At 40.1% G+C, this 25,651-nt stretch overlaps 1 protein-coding gene across 5 annotated transcripts in view; it reads left to right on the plus strand.

The window, feature by feature from the left end:
• TM7SF3 (transmembrane 7 superfamily member 3) overlaps nt 1-23,616 on the plus strand; it is a 35,604-nt gene extending 11,988 nt beyond the window's left edge. For 2 of the 5 annotated variants that reach the window (XM_082419756.1, XM_082419755.1), the window contains 10 exons: nt 1,882-2,032; nt 5,180-5,300; nt 6,056-6,227; nt 10,855-11,032; nt 15,214-15,300; nt 16,615-16,695; nt 17,321-17,473; nt 20,942-21,039; nt 21,601-21,763; nt 23,021-23,616. In XM_082419756.1, coding sequence (XP_082275882.1) covers nt 1,882-2,032; nt 5,180-5,300; nt 6,056-6,227; nt 10,855-11,032; nt 15,214-15,300; nt 16,615-16,695; nt 17,321-17,473; nt 20,942-21,039; nt 21,601-21,763; nt 23,021-23,283 — 1,467 coding nt within the window. In that variant the 3' untranslated portion in view covers nt 23,284-23,616. The remainder of the gene's footprint in view (nt 1-1,881; nt 2,033-5,179; nt 5,301-6,055; nt 6,228-10,854; nt 11,033-15,213; nt 15,301-16,614; nt 16,696-17,320; nt 17,474-20,941; nt 21,040-21,600; nt 21,764-23,020) is intronic. The other 3 variants (XM_082419757.1, XM_082419758.1, XM_082419759.1) reach the window with 3 other exon arrangements.
• Nucleotides 23,617-25,651: the final 2,035 nt, after the last annotated feature.

The following is a 25,651-nucleotide window of genomic DNA, read 5'->3' on the forward strand; positions in this document are numbered from 1 at the left end:
AGGAACCCTTGCATTTGGTTTTCCACGTAGTTAATTTAATTCTCGTAACAGTTCAACCAAGTAGTTCTAATGCCTATATTTACATTTGAGGAAACTGAGGTTAGATAAAGGGAGGCCAGCATTACTAATGGGACGAAAATGGCCTGGATGAACAGCATCTTGGGCCTCGGTTTTCATGCAGAAAGGATCTTAGTTATCCTGAATTATAATCGTGTTCCTTTCTTGGACTGCCTTTAGTTCTCACTGTATTTATACTGCTGAGAAGATGATAAGCAGAACTGCACATAGCTCTAGAAGTGAGTCTGTGAACAGAACTTTCTTTTTTTAAAAATTTATTTATTTATTTAATATTTATTTTTGGCTGTGTTGGGTCTTTGTTGCTGCGCGTGGGCTTTTCTCTAGTTGCGGCGAGCGGGGGCTACTCTTCCTTGCGGTGCACGGGCTTCTCATTGCGGTGGCTTCTCTTGTTGCGGAGCACTGGCTCTAGGCGCGTGGGCTTCAGTAGTTGTAGCACATGGGCTCAGTAGTTGTGGCTCACGGGCTCTAGAGCACAGGCTCAGTAGTTGTGGTGCATGGGCTTAGTTGCTCCGCGGCATGTGGGATCTTCCCGGACCAGGGCTCGAACCCGTGTCCCCTGCATTGGCAGGTGGATTCTTAACCACTGCGCCACCAGGGAAGTCCCGAGAACTTTCTCTTGTAACTTCCTGATGAAGTGTGGCACTTTGGAGTTTTTGGGTCATCTTGGCAGTTAGTTCTTTGAAACTGCTGACCCTATAGTTCCTCACTTAGTATTTGGGTCATTCTCTTTTACGTTTGTCAAATTGAAACCCATCTGGCACTTTTTTCTTTCTATTTCCTTAGCTTTAAGAAAACACTCTGAATCTGCTACCTCTTAACTTAGTACTTTGTTATTCAAAAAGCTTTCCCAGCAGATGGGGGCAGGGGATGGGCGAGTGACCGGGGTGTGAGGAAGGGTTAGAACAGGGCACAAAGAAGGTGATCGGTATGTTCACTGTCTTGGTTGTGGTGATGGTGTCACAGGTGCCTACATTTATCAAAACCTACCGTTAGTATACTTTATGTGTAATTTATAATATGTTAATTACAACTCCGTTTTTTAAAAAAGCTTTCCAAGAACTGAACTCTTTGGGGGCAGAGCTTATATTTTTGTCTTGGTAGTGGTCAAGTTAATTTGTATATCGGGACCACAAATGGAGGCTGCCCCAATGGCTTGGTCCACGTCACAAATCTAAACCTAAGTCAGCCTGCAGTTACAGGGAACCCCTGTCAAGGAAACCTAGCTTACGCTGGCCACAATCTTCCAGCTCAGCTTAGCCAGCTCACCTTACCCTAGAAAACAGGACCCGCTCGACTTCTCAGGAAATCCCGACCTAGCCAAGCATGCCCTTCTAATGCTCTAAGAAACTAGTTCATGCCCCACGTCCCTTGGGAACAGGACTCCACAGCTAGTGAGGCACTGTCCTCCCCCAATCTGTGGGTTGTTCTCCCTTGAATAAAGGCCGTCAGACTCATTACTAAATTGTTTTAGTCTTGTCATTCACACAGTAGTCCTTAACCCAGTAGTCTTAGTACTTGACATAGCAGATCCTAACTGAGGGGATTGAAAAGCTTGGGGATATTTCTGTGTATCTGCTATTCCTGATCAAAGACGTATATTTTAAATAGTGAACTCTCCATGTGTTTGTGTGGGCACGTGCACATAGAGGTGCAAAGAATTCTTTAATCATCTGAGGAAGGTCTGTTTTTATTCCTTTTTGTTTTGAGAAGCTTTGGAGTAGGGCATGCACACTAGATCCACTCCAAAATTTAAGCACTCTGCTCAACTCCCGATTCATGATGACTCTTCTTTCCTTATTGCAGACTCTCCTTCCCAATGCCTCGGGAACAGGCACCGACAAAGGACTGGTTTTCATTCTTAGACCGGAGCAGAGTATATGCACTTGGCACTTGGAGACTTCAGACCCTGAGCCTGTCCAAAATGTGGCCATTCCACTCTCCTACTCAGAAAGCGGTAACCTTTCTATTGTCGACTCCCCGTTACTCTCCGGAATGCGGGCCTTGTGTGTGAAAATTTAGGGAAAACGATAATCCTATTAAAAGTGTTTATCATAAGTACAATACCTTGAGTCAGAAAGGTATTAACAGCAGGGGAGTCAGAGAATTAGCATGATGACTGAAAGCCCAGGTAGGGGCCAGGAGAACACGTTTATTCATTTGGAAAACATTTAAGGAGCCCTTGGAGAAGCTGTAACAGAAAGACAAGACATGGTCCTTCACACATTAGTTGGTTATCGGAGGCCGAGGAAGACGTGGAAGGAGAATGGGGTGTTTGGAGGGTGGCGAACAGTGGGTGTGGCTGGAGCCAGCGTGTGAAGGGCCTGGTGTACAATGTGAGGTTTGCACTCTATGCTGAGGAACATAGTGCGTTTTTTTTTTTTTTTTTAATTAATTAATTTATTTATTTATTTTTGGCTGTGTTGGGTCTTCGTTTCTGTGCCAGGGCTTTCTCTAGTTGCAGCGAGCGGGGGCCACTCTTCATCGCGGTGCGCGGACCTCTCACTATTGCGGCCTCTCTTGTTGTGGAGCACAGGCTCCAGACGCGCAGGCTCAGTAATTGTGGCTCACGGGCCCAGTTGCTCTGCGGCATGTGGGCTCTTCCCAGACCAGGGCTCGAACCCGTGTCCCCTGTATTGGCAGGCGGAGTCTCAACCACTGCGCCACCAGGGAAGCCCCCATAGCGAGTTTTTAAGCAGAGGAATGATCTGATGCATTTCATCTCTTAGAAAGTTAACTCTAGAAGCGGTGTGAGGAGTGGGTTGGAGAGGGCGTAGCAGAGTCAGTACAGCACAGCTTTCAGGACTCATAGTGAGAAATGAAGATGCGAGCAGAGGCCCCTAGAGGGGGATGGAGAGGAGGAGCTGGGTTTGAGATATTCAGAAGGTAGAATTGACAAGACACAATGACCAGTGAGTGGTTATGGATTGTAAAAGTGGGGAGCATGGGCTTCCCATTTGGGCGGCTGGGAGGTGGTGATGCAAAATAGGCATGGAGATAGGATTTTTGTGGTGCTGGATGTTTTAGGGGGTTGGGATGAGGTAGATGGTCACTTCAGTTTGGGACACATTGAATCTGAGACCCTTATAGGACATCTGGATGGAAATGTATAGTAGGCAGTTTAAAATAAGGGCCTGGAGTGGAGGAGTGAGGTTAGATATCCAACTGAATAGTTGTTAGTAAAAGCCATGGAAGTGGGTGAGATTGTCCAGGCCTGAACTTAGAGATTTAGGGGGGAAAAATAATAGCAGATAACTTCCTAGTACCTACCACGTGCCAGACTGTTTCTGGAGAAGGTTAACTGCTGAAGAATAATTGTAAGACTAAGGAGTAGACCGGGAGGTAAGAGGAGAGCCTGGACATCCTGCATTAAGTAAGGAGTGGTAAATAGTACTTTGCAGAGAGATCAAGAGAGTAACTGAAAGTGTCCATATGATAGCACAATCCGGAGTCAGTGGTGGCCTTTAATGAGAATCATTTTAGTGGCACAATGAGGGTGAAAACTAGATTATAGTGATTCAGGAGTGAAGGTGAGGTGAGGAAATTTACATTCTTTTAAAGTTTGGTAGTAAAGGGAAGGAGAGGTTGCAATAACTAGTAAAGGAGGTAGAAGCCAAAAAGTGATTGGAGTTGAAGAAAGACAGTGTTATGTAGCAAAAGGGTAATTACCTGATTGAAAAATGATAAATTTCAAGCTTCCTTCAGGGTCAGTGCACAAGAAAATTTATGAACAGTGGAGTGTCAATTACAATACACATGCTTTTCTCAGGTGTGGTAAATATTTGTAAATGCAGGAAAAGGAGAGTGTGAAAGAAGAGCATAGAATTCTGAGAAAGATTCCGCAGAATATTGAAACAGTGCACACTGGGTATCTCCATTCCAAATCTGCAGAGTTCCAGCAGTTTATGGAAACTAAGAACCAGCTGTGGGAATGATTGGATGAGTGTATGAAGTTGAGATCTTAAAAACCTTTAAATTGGTTTACCTTGTTCTTAGCTTCTCCACTTGAGTCCGCTGTATACAGTTCTTTGCATGGAATTGAACTAATGTCAAGTGACTTCTTTAAGTGTTGTCTTGCTTAAAGGTTATGAATAGGATTCCTAATAAGAAAAGAAGAGCTGTTTTAACCACATTATTAATGTAAATTAAATACCCCAAATTTATTTTCTGTTTATTATACATATGCTATTCTAATACGTGGTCTTGGGTTCTTGAGATTTTTAAATTTTTACTCTTTTATATATACACAAAAACTTCCAGCAATGAGGGTGACACCATATTTCTCCCTGTTGAAAGAGTCATGTGAAAAGTGGACACCCTTCTTCTATATACTAAAATCTAATAAAAACTTCTTTATGTAGGAAAGGCACACATTCAACATTTGGCATACAATTTCAGGGTGTTCATGGAGCCCCTGAAACCCACTCTTGGACCCCAGCTTAAGAATCTCTGCCTCTTCTGACCTTTTTAACTCTAGTGCAGAGGTTGGCAAACTCCAGAGCGCAAGACAAATCCAGTTCATTGCCTGTTTTGTACATAAAGTCTTATTAGAACATAGCCCAGGGACTTCCCTGGTGGTCCGGTGGTTAAGACTCTGTGCTCCCAATGCAGGGGGCCCAGGTTCTACCCCTGGTCAGGGAACTAGATCCCACACGCCGCAACTAATATCCCGTGTGCTGCAGCTAAGACCTGGCACAGCCAAATAAATAAATAAATATTAAAAAAAAAAAAAAAAAAGAAAAGCAACTAAAATTCCGATACTTAAAAAAACCCAAAGAACACAGCCCATTCGCTTACGTATCATCTATGGCTGCTTTCCTGCCACAAGAGCAGGGTTGAGTAGTTGCTACAGAGACCATCAAGTGTGAAAAGCCTCTAAAATATTTACTATCTGGCCCTTTACAGAAAAGGTCTTCTAATCCCTGTTCCACAGCCCGTAACCTCAGTTAACTTTACCCTCAGTCCATGAGGTAGTACAAAACTAGAAGCTGTCTATTTAACTTCTATATTGGGAGTTCTTATAAGGGGTGGGGTTCTGTTTTTCCGAGTGTGGTTTGAATATATAAGAATTCTATGTTAAGTAACTTCCTTGTTTTCCATCCAGATCCTATCCCTGGTGGTTGTAATTTGGAGTTTGATTTAGATATCGATTCCAACATTTACCTGGAGTATAATTTCTTTGAAACAACTATCAAATTTGCTCCAGCAAACCTAGGTCATGCGAGGTATGTCTGTCTCCCGACTCCTAAAACTCCTTTTAGGACGTGCGTGGCTCGCTGTTGTGTAGATTGAGTAAATTGTCTCAAAATCCATAGTTTCTCTTTAGCAGAATTGAATTGCATACTTTTTTTTTTGGAATGGAAGTAATTTAAGCTTTGTTACTAATACTCGAGCTGTCATTTACAGTTAATGTTGTTTCCCTTCATTCTTAGGAAGAGCCAGATGTTGAGCCTTTATTATGAGCTTAGAAGTACATCTTAGTTTTTGTAAAGAGTTTTAAATATAGAAAACATTCTGGAGGCATGAAACACTCATATTTTTTGTAAGGATTTTATTATTTTAACATTCTGCCCTAATTTCTACTTTAATAATAATGATAGCTAACATTTGAGTAACATTTGAAGTGCTCCCTGTGTATCATCCATGGTGCTGCGAAGTGCTGTGTGTTGTCATTTAATCCTAACAATTTTATGAAGAAGGGGCTGCTGTTCTTATTTTACAGAAAGGCCCCCTAAGGGTTGTTGAGATTAAGTGACTTGCCCACATACACACAGCCAACAAGTAGCAAAGTGGGCAATTGACTCAACCTGACTGATACTCACATCTGGTTATGTAACCATACATACTGCCTCTCCTTTCTTGGTGGTGCCAAACTTGGAATTGTTGTTGCAGAAGTTTGAAGTTCCAGCTTTTGGTTCCTTTTTATAGATGAGACTTGCAGCACAAGAGATTGATGTTCAGTTTTGTTGGTTGACTTTAGAGGCACAGATGCTCCACCGTGTGACGTCAAGACGGGCCAGGACTCCAGGTGGAGGTTACAGTATGACGTCTATCAGTATTTTTTGCCGGAGAATGACCTCACTGAAGAGGCGTTGCTAAGGCACCTGCAGAGGATGGCCGAGGTGCCTCAGGTGCAGGCCAATGCTGTCAAGGTAAATCTGACTCTCATAATTTGTGTGGCCAGACTGTGACGCCTTTGTAAAAGTTGAGAAGGGGAGAAGCTACCAGGAGCTTTTTTTTTTTTTCTTTTAAACTGTTTTCTTGGTCTTTCTGGGATTCTCACTTTTTCTCTTTTATTTCTTTGTCACCTTGGGAGTCATTGCTAGTGATATCCCTAAGTAACGTTGGCTTTTGAGGAGATGCATGTAAATTTTGTTATGTTTTAGTTGCAGCCACATCTACGACTGGTAATCTTGAGCTATGGATGGAAGTGGATGGTAATTTTCTATGTACTCCCATAACTATTAGATTAAAGAAATTTGGCAAGTCTAAAGGTTATAGTGTTTTGAGAAAAAGTAATGTGAAACTGTTTAAGGATATACACGTTATCTTTAATATTTAAACCCAAATGCAAAGTTTCTAACTTGCAGCAAAAATTTTCTTCGAGCTTTTGAAACCGCTGAAAACTCTTGTGACTCCAAGGGTGGGGACAGGCCAGCAGCCTTTGCATCATCTGGGAGTTTGTTAGAGTTGCAGACTCTTAGGCTCCACCCCAGAGCTATGGAATCAGCATCTGTATTTATGATCCCCAGGTGATGCCTATGCAAATTAAAATTTGAGACTCATGCTCTAGATCATTTTTGTGGAGGGCAGGATTTTATCTTTATATCTTAAAGGGTGCCTGATATCGGTCTAATAAACAAGGTCATCTGTCAGTCTAGTGGTTGGTGGGTAAAGTTTTTCTAGACTGCTAAGATCTTCCTAGAAGGTTGTAGATTATCAGATTACACAGAAAGAAGCGATTGAAACTGGGTGTCTGTGATTAGCCTAGGGGCTCAGCCTGTTGCAGAGTAAGATCTGATTTTGTTGCTGTGTCACCTAGCATGTCATTGCCCCATGCTAAGAGGGAGCCTTGTACAAGAAAACTCATTGTGCTTATTCACAAATTAGGAAGCTCTATTGGCAGAGTTTGCCTTTGTACATAGGAAATTTTGAAGACCATTTTTATTCTTATGAAGAATGTAAGAATTCTTACAACAGAGTCTTTTTAGTTTACTTCTTAACTCTTGGTTAAGAGCTAAAATATCGCATGCCAGAATTCAAGGAAACCCTCAACGACTAATGAGGGCATGTCAAGAAGACTCTGGAGCCTGCTTTTTTTGGTTGTTTTTTGTTTTCTTTAGATTTTTTTTGATGTGGACCATTTTTAAAGTCTTTATTGAATTTGTTACAATATTGCTTCTGTTTTATGTTTTGGTTTTTTTTGCCACGAGGCATGTGGGATCTTAGCTCCCTGACCAGGGATTGAACCCGCATCCCCTGCATTGGAAGGCGAAGTCTTAGCCACTGGACCACCACGGAAGTCCCTGGAGCCTATTTGAAGAGGCTCACACTGGCCATCTCTGGGACAATTCAGTCATCAAAGAGAACGTGATTGATTATGCCTTGAATAAACAAAAACATGTCCATACTGATACTAAAAAAAGAAAAAGGAAAAATGCTCAGTTGCTACTGTTGGAGCAATGTACACAAAATTACTCTGAAAATTAATAAAAGGAAGGAATTTACCCTGCCTTTTTAAAAGGAGGATCTGTAATTCACTCCCGGTGGGTAAGAGAAAGCTCTGCTTTACAGAAGAATGCCAGCTAGTAAATGTAGAAGGAATAATAGAATTAGAAAATCTCTATTTTCTGACCCTCAGTGAAATAATTCAGGCAAGAATCACCAGGTGAAAGAGTGTTGGGGGGAAGGATATTCCCAGGATACCTAAATAGCACCCTTAGATTAATTCTAATTGCAAAGGGAAAACTACTTTCAGAGTGGAGTGATCCGATGGTCTCTACCTTATCCATGTGGTCAAAGTTAGCTTTGCTGATAGTAGCTGAACCTGCATTATGTGCTCATGTGAATGTAGGCTGACTTTATCGCCATAACCTATGGAATATTCTAGCAAAACAGGTTTAACTTGCTTTCCTGTTTATAGGAGTTCCTGTTTACAAGAAATGCATGGGATCAAAGTACAAGTTAGACATCTTGAGCACAATCTGGTAAATTCAGATTGTGGAGTGATCTGTAAAATAACTTCCTTAATCTTTCAAAGGTGATTCTAGATTGCAGAAATTGGAGATAAACATCATACATGAAACTTGGTTGGATCTTGGTTAAGGGGGAGAAAAGCTATAAAAGACATTTGGGAAAATTTGAATATGGACTGTGTATTAGATAATAAGAAATTATTAATTTTCTTAGGTGAGCTAAGGTATTGTGAGCACATAGGAGAATATCCTTGTACTTAGTACCTTGCTATTCAAAGTGTGGTAGATGAATGCATAGCGTTGCATCACCTGAGAGATTCTTAGAAAAGCAGAATCTCAGGTACCTCCTCTGACCAGAAGAATCAGAATCTGAATTTTAACAAGCTCCCCAGTGATTCATAGGCTATTAAGTTTGAGAAACACTGTGTTAGGACATGCATGCTGAAGTATGTAGACGTGAAATGTCATGATTCCTGTAACTTACTTTAAAATGGTTCAGCCAAAGAATATATATATATATGTGGGGTGGGGAGGAGCAGGAGGGAGGGACAGAAAAGCAAATACGGTAAAATAATAACAACTGTTGAATCTAAGTGGGGTATATAACTTTTTCATTGTATTATTCTTTGAACATTTCTCTAAGGTTGAATGTCTCATAATAAAAACTTGGGAGAGTAGGAGGTAATGTTAACATTCTGTTGGACTTGACCAATCCTTTGCCCAGAAAACATGTTTTTGAAGGCTAAGCACTATATTTAAACAGTAGAAGTTTTCTAAGAGGCTCCTAATTATTTACTCCTGAAACCCTAACATTTCGTTTTCTCGCTTCTGTTAGTAGGAACATACCTGTGTATTAGGGCTACGTGGGGCTTTTGTTTCTCCTGTTATATTTATCCCCTATTTAAAAAACAACCTTTAAAAGGGAATTTTTGAAGTGAAGGACTACAGGATAACACAGCTGTATGTAATTTTTCCTATTTCAGAGCCTGTTAGACAAAAGTAAGTGGGTGCGCTCTGTGAGATGTTAATCCGCACGGCCTGCGTCAGCACTGTAGCTCAGTGATCGCTCCTGTTTGTTGGACACTTACCCTGTGCTAATTACTGAGGGGAGACTAGTGAGCAGGATAAATAAGGTTCCTGCCCTTCTGTCATTTACAGTCTAGCAGACGAGACAAAAATTTTTTTCTTTGTCCTATCTAGCACATTTTACTTAAATCATTTATTTATATCACATTTTACTTAAATTATTAACATATACAAAATCTTTAGATGCATTTTGTGTAAGAGCTTGTTCATATCAGCACGTACAGACTGTGTAGGACAATCTCTTGACAAAGTCAAATGGGTTGGCAAACTATTATATATAGGATGGATAGCACAGGGATCTATATTCAGTATCCTGTGATAAACCATAGTGGCAAAGAATATGAAAAAGAATATATATATATGTATGTTTAACTGAATCACTTTGCTGTACAGCAGAAATTAACACAACTTTGTAAATCAACTATACTTTAATAAATTGTTTTAAAAAAGCCAAATGGGCTAGTGTATATTTTAAACAAGAATTATACTTTCATATTAGAATTTAATAGCACATGTAGGTGGGGTTATAATAGAAAAGCTTGTGGGTTTTTTTTTAAATTAATTTTTATTGGAGTATAGTTGCTTTACAATGTTGTGTTGGTTTCTACTTTACAGCAAAGTGAATCAGCTATACGTATACATATATCCCCTCTTTTTTTGATTTCCTTCTCATTTAGGTCACCACAGAGCATAGAGTTCCCTGTGCTATACAGTAGGTTCTCATTAGTTATCTATTTTATACACAGTATCAATAGTGTATATATGTCAATCCCAATCTCCCAATTCATCCCTCCCCCCCTTCCCCCTTGGTATCCATACATTTGTTTTCTACGTCTGTGTCTCTATTTCTGCTTTACAAATAAGATCATCTATATCATTTTTCTGGATTCCACATATATGCATTAATATGAGATATTTGTTTTTCTCTTTCTGACTTCACTCTGTATGACAGACTCTAGGTCCATCCACATCTCTACAAATGACCCAATTTCGTTCCTTTTTATGGCTGAGTAATATTCCATTGTATATATATGTACCACATCTTCTTTATCCATTCATCTGTTGATATACATTTAGGTTGCCTCCACGTCCTGGCTATTGTAAATAGTGCTGCAATGAACATTGGGGTGCGTGAGTCTTTTGAATTATGGTTTTCTCAGCATATATGTCCAGTAGTAGGATTGCTGGGTCATATGGTAGTTCTGTTTTTAGTTTTTTAAGGAACCTCCATACTGTTCTCCATAGTAGCTGTATCGATTTACTTTCCCACCAACAGTGCAAGAAGACATGCCAATGGCCAAGAGGCACATGAAAAGATGCTCAACATCACTAATTATTAGAGAAATGCAGATCAAAGCTGCAGTGAGATACCACCTCACACTGGTCAGAATGGCCACCATCAAAAAATCTACAAACAATAAATGCTGGAGAGGGTGTGGAGAAATGGGGTTTGCTTTTTTTAATCTAAACACTAATCGTGCATTATTTTTGGCTTCAGGTGGTTACCCTAACAGCTGATGATAAGACAAGTGTTTCTTTCTCCTCCCTCCGGGGACAAGGTGTCATTTACAACGTCATCGTTCGGGATCCATTTCTAAATACGTCTGCAGCTTACATCCCTGCTCACACATACGCTTGCAGCTTTGAGGCAGGGGAGGATAATTGTTCTTCTCTTGGTGAGTATGTGGATTTCAACTGTGAAAATTCTTCATTGGCTTTGCCGATCTTTATCAACTAGTACAGAACTTAAGGATATTTTAAAGTGCTTTTGTCTCATTCATTCATGCATTCAGCACATGCCTCCTGAGCCCCTCCGTTACTCCACTCTCTGTTCTAGGCACTGGGATAGAGCAGTGGACAAAACAGACAAAATACTAGCCCTCCTGGAGCCTGCATCTTAGTGGGGGAGACGAGACAGACAAGATACATTTGTGAAATATATTGTATGTGAGATACATGACGGGGGTCAAGAAGCAAGAATTTAGTAGGAAAGGGAGATAACCAGTGAGGGCGAGAGAATTTGAGAAAGCATGGCTTGGGAAGTCCTTGCTGAACAGGTAACATTAGGGTAAAGACCCAGGGCGAGGCAGGGAGCCATGGACGTGTCACCGTGGGGGGAGGGCAGTGGCGGGGGGTGCCAGGCCGAGGGGACAGCCATCGCAGAGGCCCTCAGCTGCGAGCCTGCCTGATGTGGCTGCTGGAGCAGGCGGCCTCGCAGGTCCCAGTTTGGACTATAGCTTTTATTCTGAGAGCAATGAAAAGGCACTGGAGAGCTTGAGCAGGTAGTGCTGATTCGTGTTTCAATGGGATCACTCTGTCTGCTTTGTCTTGTTTGAGAAAAATCAGGGGCAAGAGCAGAAATAGGGAGATTGATCAGCAGACCATCATAGTGTCCAGGAGAGAGAGGGCGCTGGCAGGGGGGCTGTGGTAAGATCTTTCTGTTTATGTGTGTTTAGCATCTTATTTTGAAACAGTTTCACAGAAAAGATGCAGAAATGGTTCAGAGAATTCTGCATAGTCTTCACCAACGGTCCTCAGATGTTAGTTACCACGTTATTATGCTGTTTGCTTTTTATTCTTTATCTCTATGTACACATATATGTACATTTTTTTTCCTGAAGCATTTGAGAGCAAGTTGCAGACATAAAGACCCTTTTGCCCTTAAATATTTCTATTTATCTCCTTATATAACTAGAAAAACTATCAAATCACAAAATTAACATTGATATAGTACTGTTATTTAACCTACAGATGTTGTCAAATTTCACTAGTTATTCCACCAATGCCCCTTATAACCAGAAGAAAAATTTTTTTTGTGGTCTAGGGTCCACTTCATGATCACATGTTGCATTAAACTGTCTCTTTTATCTTCCTGCATCTGGCACAATTTCTTAGTTTGTTTTTGTCTTTCAAAACCTTTACCTTTTTGAGGAGTACAGGTTATTTATTTTTGTAGAACATCCTCAATTTGGGTTTATCTGATGTTTCCTTGTGACTAAGTTCAGATGATGAATTTTTGGTAGGAATACAAAAGAAGTGATGAAGTGTCCTCTAGAGGCACCTGATATCTGTTTTTTCCGTTACTGGTGGTAGTAACCCTGATTACTTGGTTAGGGGTGTCGGCCAGGTTTCTCCACTGTGTAGTAACTATTTTCCCCTTTAAGTATCTTTTGGGGAGATACTTTGAGTACAGGTAAATAGTCGTTTCTCAAACTCTTCACTTGCTGGCTTTAGCATCTGGTGAGCTTTGCCTGAAACATTTATTACCAGCCGGTTGCCAAATGGCATTTTTCCATGTTTATCATTCCTTTTATGTTTATAGCTGTGGGAAAGGGAGGGGGTCTAAGGACTGAGCCCTGGATGCTCCAATGATTAGAGGTCAGGAAATTGAAGAAGATCCCACCAAGGAGACCAAGAAGGAGCAACCAGATTGGTAAAAAGGAAAGTGTTTTTTGTAGCTAAGAGACGAAAGTGTTTAGAGGAAGAGAGAGTGATCACCTGGGTCAGATGCTGCTGGCAGGGCAGCTGAGAAAGAGACTGGAAAGTGACCATTGGATTTAGCAACGTGGAGGCCACAGGTGCCAGTGAGAGCATTTCAGGGTAGCCTGACTCGAGTATGTTCAAGAACAAATAGGAGGAAAGAAATTGGAAAGAGTTCAAAGAACTCTTTCAAGGAGTTTTGCTCTAAAGAATGAAGTCTGTCGGTCGGGTTCAAGCCAGGGTTTAACGTTTGCTCTCCTCTGTATCCTGCCCAGTCTTCCACTGACACGCGCAAGATCCTTGAGAGATACAGTGCAAGAGACCAGGCAGATATAAGTTCTGCGTTTTTGACTGATGGGCTGTATCTTGTCTGGGTTCCTCCGTTTCCTTTCCCTCAGACTCTTTGCACCAGGGCCCCTCCTAATGAGAGTGAGCTCTGGGACCTGTCTTTCCACGTTAGGCGGAGGGGAGGGAAAGGTCCGGTCCTACTGTTCCTCCAGCTCCGAGTTGGGTTCTGTGGCTTTTGTCTTCAAGCTCAATGCACACTAGGATGCCTTTCCTGAGCTGGGAGTAGGGAGGATGGACCCACATTGCCTTTTAATTAAAACCTTGGCCTGTGTCATAGCTATAGTGATTTCGTCATGATTAAAAACACTAAACATTGGCTCCCCTGTGTCTTCCCCTCCCACTCACCCCTTTGTCTTCATTTTCCCCAGAATTCGTACCTTGTGTTGTCTCTAGATTCTACTTATGAAATCTCTCCTCTCTGGCTTTACTTGTATGTTTAACTTTTTCCTCCTTCCTTCCTGGTACTGTGATCAGAGATTCTACTTAGTTCCTCTCTGCTGTCTAATGTTCTGGAGGAACATATCTAACTGTGTGTGCCAGTTTTTCTTGGGTTGCTGTCTTTGGTGACTGTACCACTTGCTGGAAACTTCCACTAGATTTTCACTTGAAAAAAATTATCCCACTGAACTGCATGATTTTGCTATAAGGATTGAATCGTAGAACTGCTGTCAACCGCTGGCTGAAATAAGCAGGTTGTTGCAGTAACTCTCATTTCATCTTTCTTTTGAGCTCTTCATTCTCAGAGAAACTGATATGTAGGTATATTTTATGCCCTGCAAATTCTGGTCTTCTGTCTTGTGTTCCTTATCTAAATGGAGGTCTTCATGGTATCCATCTGAACACTCAAGTATTTTATGTGTTTTGATTTGTGGTCAGTTTGTAACACTTCACATGAGTTTGCGTAGGTGCTTTGTTTTTGTTTTTAGTTTGGGGATGATTTTCTTGTGTTTATCTCAGAGGTGTCATGATGGTGGTGAATTTAGTGGATCTATTTTTCCCTTCAATAGGGCTTATCTTTCGAATCCTGTTTTTTCTGTTTAAGTTTGTGCCGATTGAGGATCACAGGATTTGGATTCTTCGGCATCAGGGAGCATATTGTGCTTCATCATTAGTTATTACACTACATTTTTTTCCAAAGCAACATGTATAATTGAGAAGATTGGTAGTAATTTGTTCATGTGTTACTTGTAGAATAATACATCTTCTTTAATTTAATGGGAGTTTTGGTTAAAATCTTTTGTTATGGAAAACTTCAGTGAACTTCCATATATCATTATCCCGCCTTAGTAATTTTGATGCACGGCCGTTATCTTGTTGCAGTTATACACCCACCTATGTCTCTCCGCCTCCCCCTTATCACTGGATTCTTTTAGAGTGGGTCCCTAATGGTCATTTTGCTTACGAAATTTTAGTACAATATGTATATCTTAAAGATAAGTGCTGTTTTTAAAAAAATATATAGCCACAGTATCATTAATACAAGTCTCAATGAAAAATATTGAAGATAATTCCTTAATAGTGTCAGATTAACAGCCAGTGTTTACATTTTCCCAGGCTTCTTAATTGTTTGTCACAGTTTTGTTTGTTTGAATCAGGTTTCAGATGAGGTCTGCACATTGTTTTTAGTTGATGTGTGTCTTAAATCCACTTTAAGCCATAGTTCTCCCTCCCCCGACCCTCCTTTTTTTCTTGTAGTTTATTGGTGAAGAAACAGAGTTATTTGTTTTAGGCACACTCTCTCTCCTCCTCCTCTCCCTCTTCTCCCCCATCCCCTCCTCCAAATGTGTCGTGAGTAGTATAGCAGTGTTGTCTGATTTCTCTTTTTGTGACACCAGCCACCATTGGTATTCACCGCCCACATAGAGTAAGTCATTAGGGGTGGCAAGGATGTTTTTAAAATAAGTTATACACGTATGGAATAAATTATTGTCAGTTCACTTTGCTTTTTGTCATGAAGCTTTGTTCTATATTAATTAAATTCAAAGTATCAAATTCGATGTATTATGCACTCAGTTTTCATTATTTTTAGGAAGAGTATCTACCAAAGTGTTCTTCACTCTTTTTGCCCTGCTTGGTCTCTTCATCTGTTTCTTTGGACACAGATTCTGGAAAACAGGTATTTTGTCTAATATAGTTGCTATTTGCATGCCTTGTGGTCTTTTTTCTGAAATGCTGCTGGGGAATTCATGACCTGTAAGGAGAGTAAGCAGCTGGCTACCTCCACTATCTTTACAGATTTGTAGCTGGGGTCTTTTAGTAAAGATTCTACTGAATTACAATGCATTTTGATTTTTTCTCTTAACAATGGAATGCAACCTTCTCTTATTAAGAGGGGAATAAAATTTGATTTGTGCATCAAAACTTCAATTGCTAGATTGACTAGTTGACCAAAGATTACTAATTAGAAATCAGGACGTCTATGTAAAAATACGTGTGGATTTTGGTGATGGTGATTGACATGGTTTCGTATAAATCAGGCTGCAGTGTACAGGGAGGTCGAAATGTCTGCACAGCCCTGGGAGGTTCAGACAGCAAATGGGAACTCCACAATCTGCTCAGTGAAACCCAATGGGGGGAAGTAGAATATGAATTACGCTCTTTGAATTGATTTGAATTCTTTGGGCTGACTTTTATGTAACTAATGTTTGCAGTTACTAAAAAAATAAAAATCCTTATATAATTCATTAACAGGCAGTATAATGAGCATCAAGGGGAGAGTAAACATAATCTTGATCTTATAAAACTCTTCGAACTTGCTTTAATAAATTGTTTGAAGCAGCAACTCCTTTCCCTCCATTACTATACTTTTTGTCTTGATTGAGAAGAGAATATTGTGAAGAATATTTAATTTCTCAAAGTGTAGAATGATTCTATAATGCAGAATTTAATTGTTAAGCTGTATGCAAGGTCCCAAAGATATTACTAGGTTTTTTATAGATAAAGACAATGGTTGATGTTCATCCTAAACAGGAAAGGATCACTTAAAAGAAGACATAAAAGTCACATTTTGCTTTGGAATTTTTTTTTTTTAACCTTTCAAATTGTATTCTTGCTCATGTAATGAATTGAAATCTAGTCTGCAATTTCAGATCAGACACAATGACAAAAGTACTATTTTTGTTTTAAGTAGGAAGTATAAATATATTAAAATGAGCTATGAAATTAACAATTAACTGACCAATTGAAATTGACCTATATACAAGAAAATGTATCCAATAGTTAATACTTTAATTTGTACCCATTTAACGGTAATATTTACTCCCAGTGACTTCTGAATTTTTCCTGCCTTTTAGATAATTATTTCTCTTTTCTGAATGCCCTCATGTGTAAATTCTGGGAACTGAAGCATGTATTTGTAGATTAGACATTTAAATTGCATTTACTAACTGTAGCTTTTGTTTTTTTCCCTTCCTTGGTCGTTTGCTACTAGAACTATTCTTTATAGGCTTTATCTTCATGGGATTCTTCTTTTATATACTGATTACAAGACTGACACCTATTAAGTACGATGGTAAGTGAAAATAATATAGTTTGATTGAGTGTTCAAAAAGGAAGGCACCATTTACACCCACCTTTCCTTCTACAGTTTGACCAGTATTGTGTGTGATATCCTCTTATGTGTGTAAAATAACTGGCCACCTGTGCTCTACACATCTTTTCTAAACTACTCCTTCAGACCTTCTCTCCCGGGTTTTTAATCTACATGGTGAATTCCTTGGTACTGAGGGAAATGAAGGGCCATATTGATTATAAACCTGTGTTCCAGCTGTGTGGTATATTGACCATATGACATTTATAGCAATCAGAGTGTTAGGATTTTCTTTACCTTAAAACAAACACAACCCCTCCTTCCTTGTCACATTGAACAGAATGCTTGTCACCCCTTCTTCCTCTGCCCCGATTATAGGTTGTACCAAGCCATGCCTGTCACTAGTCCTTGGAGGTTTAGCTCCCCGGCTGGTTTCCAGCCTCTCTAGAGAGGGCCTCCCCATGCTGGTTTCACTGCACCACCGATGCACCTTCGGTGCCTGACCCAGAGAAAGGCTAGGCTGGCTCTGGTAATGGTATAGCGTGTCTAAGCGTGCGGTGGGAAAAGCTTCCTCTGATCTAACTGTTCATCCTCTCTCCTTGTGCAGTCCGCCTGGTTCTGACAGCCGTTGCCGGAAGTGTTGGTGGGATTTTCCTGGTAGCTGCTTGGTGGCGATTTGGAATCCTTGTCCTCTGCATGCTGTGTGTTGGGCTAGTGCTGGGGTTCGTCGTCTCATCGGTGACTTTCTTCACTCCACTGGGTAGGAGATGTGTAACTCATGTTATGTGTGTTCAGTTCATTGTTTCACGAGTTCATTTCAGCTCTCTAGTACACATATCCCCTCATCAGGGATTTGGGGCCTGTCCTTAGAGTTCTGGAAATTTGCACTGATAATGTGGCCCTTTGGGGAGGGTCAGTACCAGTAAGAATCCCTCTTTCCTCAAAGGCACTCTGTACAGATGAATTCTAGAATGTCTTTGGAGGTAGCTTTGTATCTATTTGTCATGATAAGGGGTGTGTGTGTGTGTTTCTCTTAGTTGAAATTAAGGGAGGTAAAGGGGATTCTTTATATATGGCAGAATAGTGGTTTTCATTTTTTATTTGTTAAACCCTGGAACTCTTTCTTCAAGTGAATTTTAAGCAGAAGCCTGATACACCCCACAGATAAATTTGGTGCTGCCCTGATGGCAGCTGAGCTGAGGAACCTGGTGCTTTGTCCCCTGTCTTCTCTTTACCCCTAACCTCTGCTCCCACCCTTTGCCAAACCCCGAGTATTCCCAAAGTACCTACTTGTAGTCATCCTAGGGCAGTAGCAAAGGGATGGTTCTGGGGATTTTTTTAAGTTATTCAATTTCTATCAATTTTTAAAGTCTAGTTAGCTTGTAAGTTAACTTCCTTTTGTAGGGGAGGAAAAATTTTCCTTCTACCCTTCTAGGTTCTTTGGCTGCTCTAATAATTAAATTGACGTAAGACAGATCAATAGGAGAAAAACAGATTTAATTTCGTGCCACTGGAGTCCCATAAAAATATAAGACTCAAAGGCAGTCACGCAGTTGAGGCTTATCTGCCATCCCGAGCTAAGAAATGGAATGGAGTCTGGGGCTGCAAAGGGGAGGAGGGCAGTTTACAGGAACATAAGAAGAGCAGATGTTTGCCATGCAGGTAAGTCTTTCAGATAAAAAGTTATCCCTGGTAATTGCTTTGGTTCTGGGCCAGGCCCCTGATCTAAATTCTTTTAGGCAGTTAAGGGAAAGAACAGTTTTTCTGAATCTGCTGGGTCTTGATTGCCTTCAGCTCATGCCAAAGGGGCACATTTTGGGGTGCCCTATTCTGCTTCCCTTCACTTTGCAGTTGTACAATAACTTAACATTTCTTGTTTGTTGTCAAAAATGCAAAAAAAGGAGTATCTACACACTACTATATTTAAAATAGGTAAACAACAAGGCCCTACTATATACCATGGGAACTATATTCAATATCTTGTAATAACCTATAATGGAAAAGAATCCAAAAAAGAATATATATATGTGTATGTGTGTGTGTATAACTGAATCACTTTTGCTATACACCTGAAACTAACACAACATGGTAAATCAACTATATTTCAATTAAGAAAAAAAAGGGAGTATCTACATTCAAAAGTATTAGGCTATTTCCTTCTTGTGACAATGTTTAGTTCTTATATAATAATATCAGATTAAAGGTGATGAAAATGTTAGATATAAGAATAGCTGTCTCAAAAAAAAAAAGAGTGCCTGTCTCTTGAGGTTGTCAGTTTTTGAGAACACAGGATATAGAGTACAGTTGGCTCTCTAAAGATTTTTTTTTTTAAGATCAGAGAGAATTGGTGACCTGTGTGTTTACTGACCCTTCCAAGGCCCTTTGTTCTGATTTTAGCAAACCTATAGCCGAGTTCATTTCCACAGGCCCCCCTGCAGGTAGCTTTTTATCTACCTGCAAAGTAGCATTGTTTAGATTTGACTAAATGACAGGTTCCCAGGGATGTCTGTTGAAAATGCAGATTCAGAGCTCTACTCTAGAAGTGCTAAATCAAATACTACTTAATGAGCTTCCTCCCTTTTTGTTAATGCTTAGAGGATGGAGGGATGATGGGTTAGTGTAGTTAATATATTGAACTATCTTATTTTTGGTAGTTAATGTATGAACTATCTCATTGCTTAAGGACATTTAGGGTGAGTGTCTCCCTAATAAGAGTGGGTGCAAACTCATATTTTTAAGCATTAAAATTTGAAAAAGATTTGGCTGACCTCTCAGATCTAATTAAATTACTGTTTTCACCTTATTATGTGTCTACTCAAGAGCTTGTGCTCTGAAAGGGTCAGTGTTCACATGCCTGGCATCATAACTACTATTTTTTTCAAATTTATTTTATTCAAGTAGAGCTGATGTACAAGGTTGTGTTACGTAACTCCTCTTTTTAATCCTGCATTCCTTCTTTTAAAACCACATGTGCGGGGCTTCCCTGGTGGCGCAGTGGTTGGGAGTCTGCCTGCCAATGCAGGGGACACGGGTTCGAGCCCTGGTCTGGGAGGATCCCGCGTGCCGCGGAGCAACTGGGCCCGTGAGCCACAATTGCTGGACCTGCGCGTCTGGAGCCTGTGCTCCGCAACAGGGGGGGCCGCGATGGTGAGGGGCCCGTGCACCGCGATGGGGGGTGGCCCCCGCTTGCCGCGGCTGGAGAGGGCCCTCGCACGGAAACGGAGACCCAACACAGCCATAAATAAATAAAAATTAAAAAAAAAAAAGAAAAAAGAAAATGCTCCCTATTTCACTTAAAAAAAAAAAAAACAAAAAAAAACCACATGTGCATTTTGTGAAGGTTAGTGTAGTTGACCTCGAGATCTGATCCATCCATTCACCTCACTGCAGCATGTTGCAGTTTGCTTCCTGAGAATGTGGGGTCTCCAGGTCAGAGTCCCTCACTATGGAACTCCCCCTCTTTCAGGATACATGGGTCTCAAGATATGGGGCCACCTCCAGCTGGACTGAGTGACAGTGCCAGTGTCAATATGAAATAATTGTCAGATTTATATTCTTGCTATTTAAACGTAATTTATAATAGGAGTTCTTATATATCTGTCCTGGGTCACCCCAAGGTGTGCTGGACTTTGGAGAAGGGTTTAGTAGGGCAGATAAGTGGTTGGCTCCCATCTTTCCTGATGCCTGAGGAAATCATCTCTTCCAGTGTGCAGTGGCTGGGCAGGAAATGCATTGACGGTAAAAACCTATTAAATCGATTTTGCTGCTTTTATGGGAGTTCATATGGTTAACTCTGAATGCCACTTTTTAACTTTGCAGTACAAAATCATGGAATCATAGAAATTTGTAGCTAGAAGGGACGATTTGAAGCTTGGGGATGAAGTGGTTCAACCTTCTCATTTTACGGGTTAGGAAATTGAGGCCCAGCATCACAGCTGGTAAATGGAAGAGCTTGGACTAGCCCAGCCTCTTCTAAATTATCCTGGTAATAAATGCAGAGCATTTACCTGCTTGATTTTCCTCCCACCCCTCTACCTTCTTAGGACACTCCCTTCAAAGGGGATTGTATTGACAGTTAAGTGAAAAAAGTCAGTTCATATCTAATTGCCGACATACTCCCTGGTTGTTAAATTAAATCTTCGATGTACGTCTATGTTCACACGTTGAGAAAACAAAATTTAACTTGGTGAACCTGTTGTTTACTCTTGATTTCTTTTTGCTTTTCCAGGAAACCTAAAGATTTTCCGTGATGACTCAGTGTTCTGGGTGACCTTCTCTTGTATAGCTATTCTCATTCCAGTGGTTTTCATGGGCTGCCTAAGAATAGTAAGTGTCATCGGGTCAGTTTATTCATCCTGTTGTCCTGGGCCTTCAGTTGTTTTGCATTTTTATTCACCAGAGAGAGCTGTCTGATTATCTGTATCAGATGATTGATTTTTAAATAGCCTTGTTACTATGAAAGCAAGAGAAGTTCTAGTTAACGATTACCTAGTTATGATGTTTTTTCCATCAAGTGGTGCAGGTCATCCCTCTTTTAACAGCGGAAGCAGAGAAGGTAGGGCTTACAGTAATGCAACAACCTGCTGGATTGTTCATTTCAGCTGTCTCTCCAGAAGAATGGTTCTTAATCTAACTAGAACTTATTGTTGAAGTTCTTTCACAGGGAAGATATTTTCTATGATGAGGGAAACTGTTTTACCAACTGTAGGTGTTGAAGATTGTTTTCAGTTTATATTTTCAGGTAACCTTTATTCAGCTGTAAGACTTTGTCTCTCTTCACATGCTCCGAGGGAGAAGTGATTCTCTGGGATTGAGGCCAATGATTAAAGTTAAAAACTATTATTGTTCTACCAGAGGTGCCGCCTAAACGCTTCTGCTCTTCCGCAGCTGAACATACTGAGTTGTGGATTGATTGGCTCCTATTCGGTGGTCTTGGCCGTTGACAGTTACTTGTACACAAGCCTTTCCTACATCACTTTGAACGTACTGAAGAGGGTACTCCACACGGATTTCCGCAGAGCTTTCATAAATGTGCCTTTTCAAACGAACGGTAAGACTCTAAATCCAAGAACCAAGTGATAGTCAGGTAGGAATACTGGCCCACCTGTGCTAACAAGAACTCTTGTTAACCAGACTGAAAGATTGAAAGAAGGTTAACTGGACAAAAGGAGGAAATTCACGCCATCCAAATGCTGTAAGAGCCCTGTGTTAATAACTTGTGATCATAGGAATGAAGAATTTAAATTTGTAAGGTGGCTGAAAGTCATACTTCTAAAAAATCTAGTACATGAACTTTATTAAGAAATTTCTAAGCCAGGATTACTAAGGTTTATCTGGTCAATTCCCAGCTGTAAGAAAAATGCTGAGAAGAAAGCTGTTGGGCACCTTATGAGTTGGGGTGGGGTGAGGGGTGAGAACGACAACTTGATGTTTTTAAGCTATTCCCTTGTTTCCTCCTATAAAGAAGCACGCAATTTGCTAATCAAAGTGAAAGTGGTTTTCAATCAGTAGTTGTATTTTTCCTCAATTGTAAGAGTCTACCCATTAAAGATTTTCCATTAACTTTCTGAAGAAAATGACTACTAAATTAAATGTTCACAAAGATTATAAGATATGTTGGTTTCAGAAATGTTAAAATAGCGAGGATGGAAAAGCAGGTCTTAGAATTGAAGATATATAAGCACCATTGTGATTGTTATGAATATTTAAGGGCAAATCTTTCCCTCTGCTATCCTGAGCCTGCCCTCATTCTTTAAGAGGTTGATGGTAGAGACCTTGAGATCCACACGTCTTGGAAGTTTGACGGTATTTTGCCAAGCCTTCTGCTAGAAGCTCAGTACAATTTGTTGACTCTTTTCATGCATTTCTGTATCCACTCTATATGAGTGGGGTGGGGTCCCATATAGGGTGGGATGGCAAAAAAAGAGCATCATGACGTTCCAGTGATGTACATTTGTGAGATCACTGCCTTTCCCCCCACCTCTGGAGAAACACAGCAAACAACAAACAGCTGTGTCTGTGGGCACTAGTCAAAATATTGGAATGCCAAGGATTCCTTTACAACGTGTCTGGACTTTTAAATGCCTGTAATTGGAAACTCCTATTTTAAAATGTAAGACCATAGCTTCCTCACTTATTCCTTGGCTGGTTAAGTGAGGAAATACACATATGTTTGGATAAACTTACCAGAAAGTCTAATATTAACTGAGAAAAGATGATACAGATTGAGGCTATGAAATGTTGTCTTCGATCTATGTTAGGTTTTAAAATACAGGAGTTCAAACTGTGCTTCTCTACCGTTCTTTAGACTTTATTATCCTGGCAGTATGGGGGATGCTGGCTGTAAGTGGAATTACGTTACAGATTCGAAGAGAAAGAGGGCAACCGTTTTTCCCTCCCCACCCGTACAAGTTGTGGAAGCGAGAGCGTGAGCGCAGAGTGACGAACATCCTGGACCCCAGCTACCACGTCCCTCCACTGAGAGAGAGGCTCTGCGGCCGATTAGCCCAGATCAAAGAGCTCTTTCAGAAGGAACAGCCAGCCGGAGAAAGAACGCCCCTGCTTCTGTAGATGCGGAGGGCTTGGTCAGTGCAGTCTTGAAGTACGACCCAGGTACCGCCTCAGATTGGGTGTTGCTGCCTTGCTGCTTCAGCAGTCTCTGGGGCAAGTCTGCTAAGAAACCAGCTCCTGTGTCCGTGCTTTGTACAGTATTGTGGTCTCCTTATTGATACAGGGTATACCAAGGACATGACAGTAATTCTAAGTGAGAGGGAGAAAGATGGCCAAAAAGTTGGTGGTGGGGAGGTTCTTCCTTATTAAGAAATACTTAAGAAATTACCTTTTGGTTTATAAATATATGTCAACTTATTCCATTAAATAGATACACTTAAAAAAAAAAAAAAAGGAACTTGAAAACAATGGTTCTCCTGTAAAGCCCTGGTGGTTTTTTTTTTTTTTTATAACACCTTGAACAATTCTGTCACCTGAGTCTGTCCAAACTCGGGGGCCAGGGCACGGAGGGTGGTTTAATTTACGGGTTGGACTGAACTTTTATTTGTCACTGTGTTTGGAGTTTTGGGAATTTGAAACTGGGCCTTTGAACTTCAGAGTACAAAACAGGGAAAACAAACTTATTTTCTTTCTAATAGCAGTCTGATTACTTAGTTGCATCTTTCTTAGTATCATATATTATCAAAAAGTACCCTTCTTTTGTTTATGGTAAAATACATATTTACCGTATCGATCATTTTTTAAGTATATAGTTCAGTAGGTACCCCTCGTCTTTGCCTTTTATTGCTTAAAATGGTAATTTAAATAGCTAAATTATTCCAATTATTTGAAAGTAGGTCCATTTATATAGAGCTTTTATATGGGTGATTTATTTATATTTCAGATTAAAAAATGGACTTTTTTTCCTTTCAAGACCTTTTAAAATAGTGTTGATAGCTGATCTCTAATTGAAACTGCATTCGATGACATATGAATTGTTTTATTTTTAGGAGACAAATTGGCTCTTAGCTTCATCCATAATCCCATTAATACGGAAACCTTTAAAAAATTTGCATTTTGTAGTTCTTTCTGCTAAATTAGTTGTTAGAGCATTGGCACAGTTTCCGAAAATATGTGCATGAAGGCTTTGTTTGTCCTGTCTGTGTTGTAAAGCGCTGAGGAGGGCGTCAGAAAGGGTTCAGGTGTTTAATAGAGCTGCTTTCAATGACTTGGACTCTCTAAGGAGAGTCTCTTCAGTTTTGACTTTGTTCCACCACAAGAAAGCGCCTGATGCCCTGGGCTGCATCCCTGCTCCTCATGGCCTTTTAACCGTCAGAGCCTCTGCCGAGGAGGTTCTGCCTTGCATTTGGAGCTGGTGACGCTGACGTGCCTGAGTGGCTGTGAGGTCGGTTGTGGTTGTTGCATTCCCGTTTGTAAGTTAACCGCTGTTTAAATGATGCTGCTTTTCAGAGGTTTTCAATGGACAGTAGGTTTCTGAAGTTTCGGGTAACTGGAAAATTTTCAACTTTCGCTCTTAAAAGTGTTCTGGTAAGGTTGAAACAAAATGAAAAAAATGTATGACTAATCATTTCTTGCATTGAAAAATTATACACAGGTGTTTGTTTACTATTTATTTTGTAATCTTCACTGTTTATATAACTTCAAAAACACTTAAACTTGAAGAAGAAAATGTGTTTTTTTAATAATTCGCTGTAGGGATTCTGGATTCTGCTGTATTGTTGTAAATTCTAACAAAGTTATATGGAATATGTGTGAGTTTTTTCCTATACCATCAAAATGCACTGCCAGTAAAGGGTATAAAGACAAAACACTTTCTTGGAGGGGGGAGACAAACTGTTAAAATTTTTCATGATAATTTGTGAGTAATAAGTCAGTTCGTGTAATTTTTTAATAATAAATACCTATTTTGAAAAAATGCTAAGAAGTCTCATTATTATAAAATTCCTATAAAATTTTTTACCAATTGTATTTTTGTACCAAAGTAACAAGACATGAGAGGACCGTTTCATAGCTATAAGAACAAAATTATTTAATCTGGACAAACAATTCTTTATTAAAAAAATCAGTTTAAGTATAAATGGAATGATAGGAAATGAACAAAATATGGGATAATGTGTTAAAAGTTATTTCCTTTGTTAAAAGGAAAACTGATGTCTTTAATGCATTAGTTTGTGTTGGTGTCTTTAGTACTTCAGTTGTGTCAAACAAGAAAAATAGTGTTGCTGGAAACTTGGTTCTACTATTTAAACGTTTTGGTTCTGATTAACCTATTGTAGATTAGCTACTAGGTTGCCAAACCACAGCAGCTAACCGGTGCTATAGACCAGTTGAGTTCTATATAAATTGGGATAGAAAACTGATTCTAACAAAGAAATTGCTAGAATATTAGACCAGGAGTGAACTTCAGAGATAACGTTAACTGATCTTA

Source organism: Balaenoptera physalus, assembly GCF_965194825.1.
Source record: "Balaenoptera physalus genome assembly, chromosome: 13".
NCBI lineage: Eukaryota > Metazoa > Chordata > Mammalia > Artiodactyla > Balaenopteridae > Balaenoptera > Balaenoptera physalus.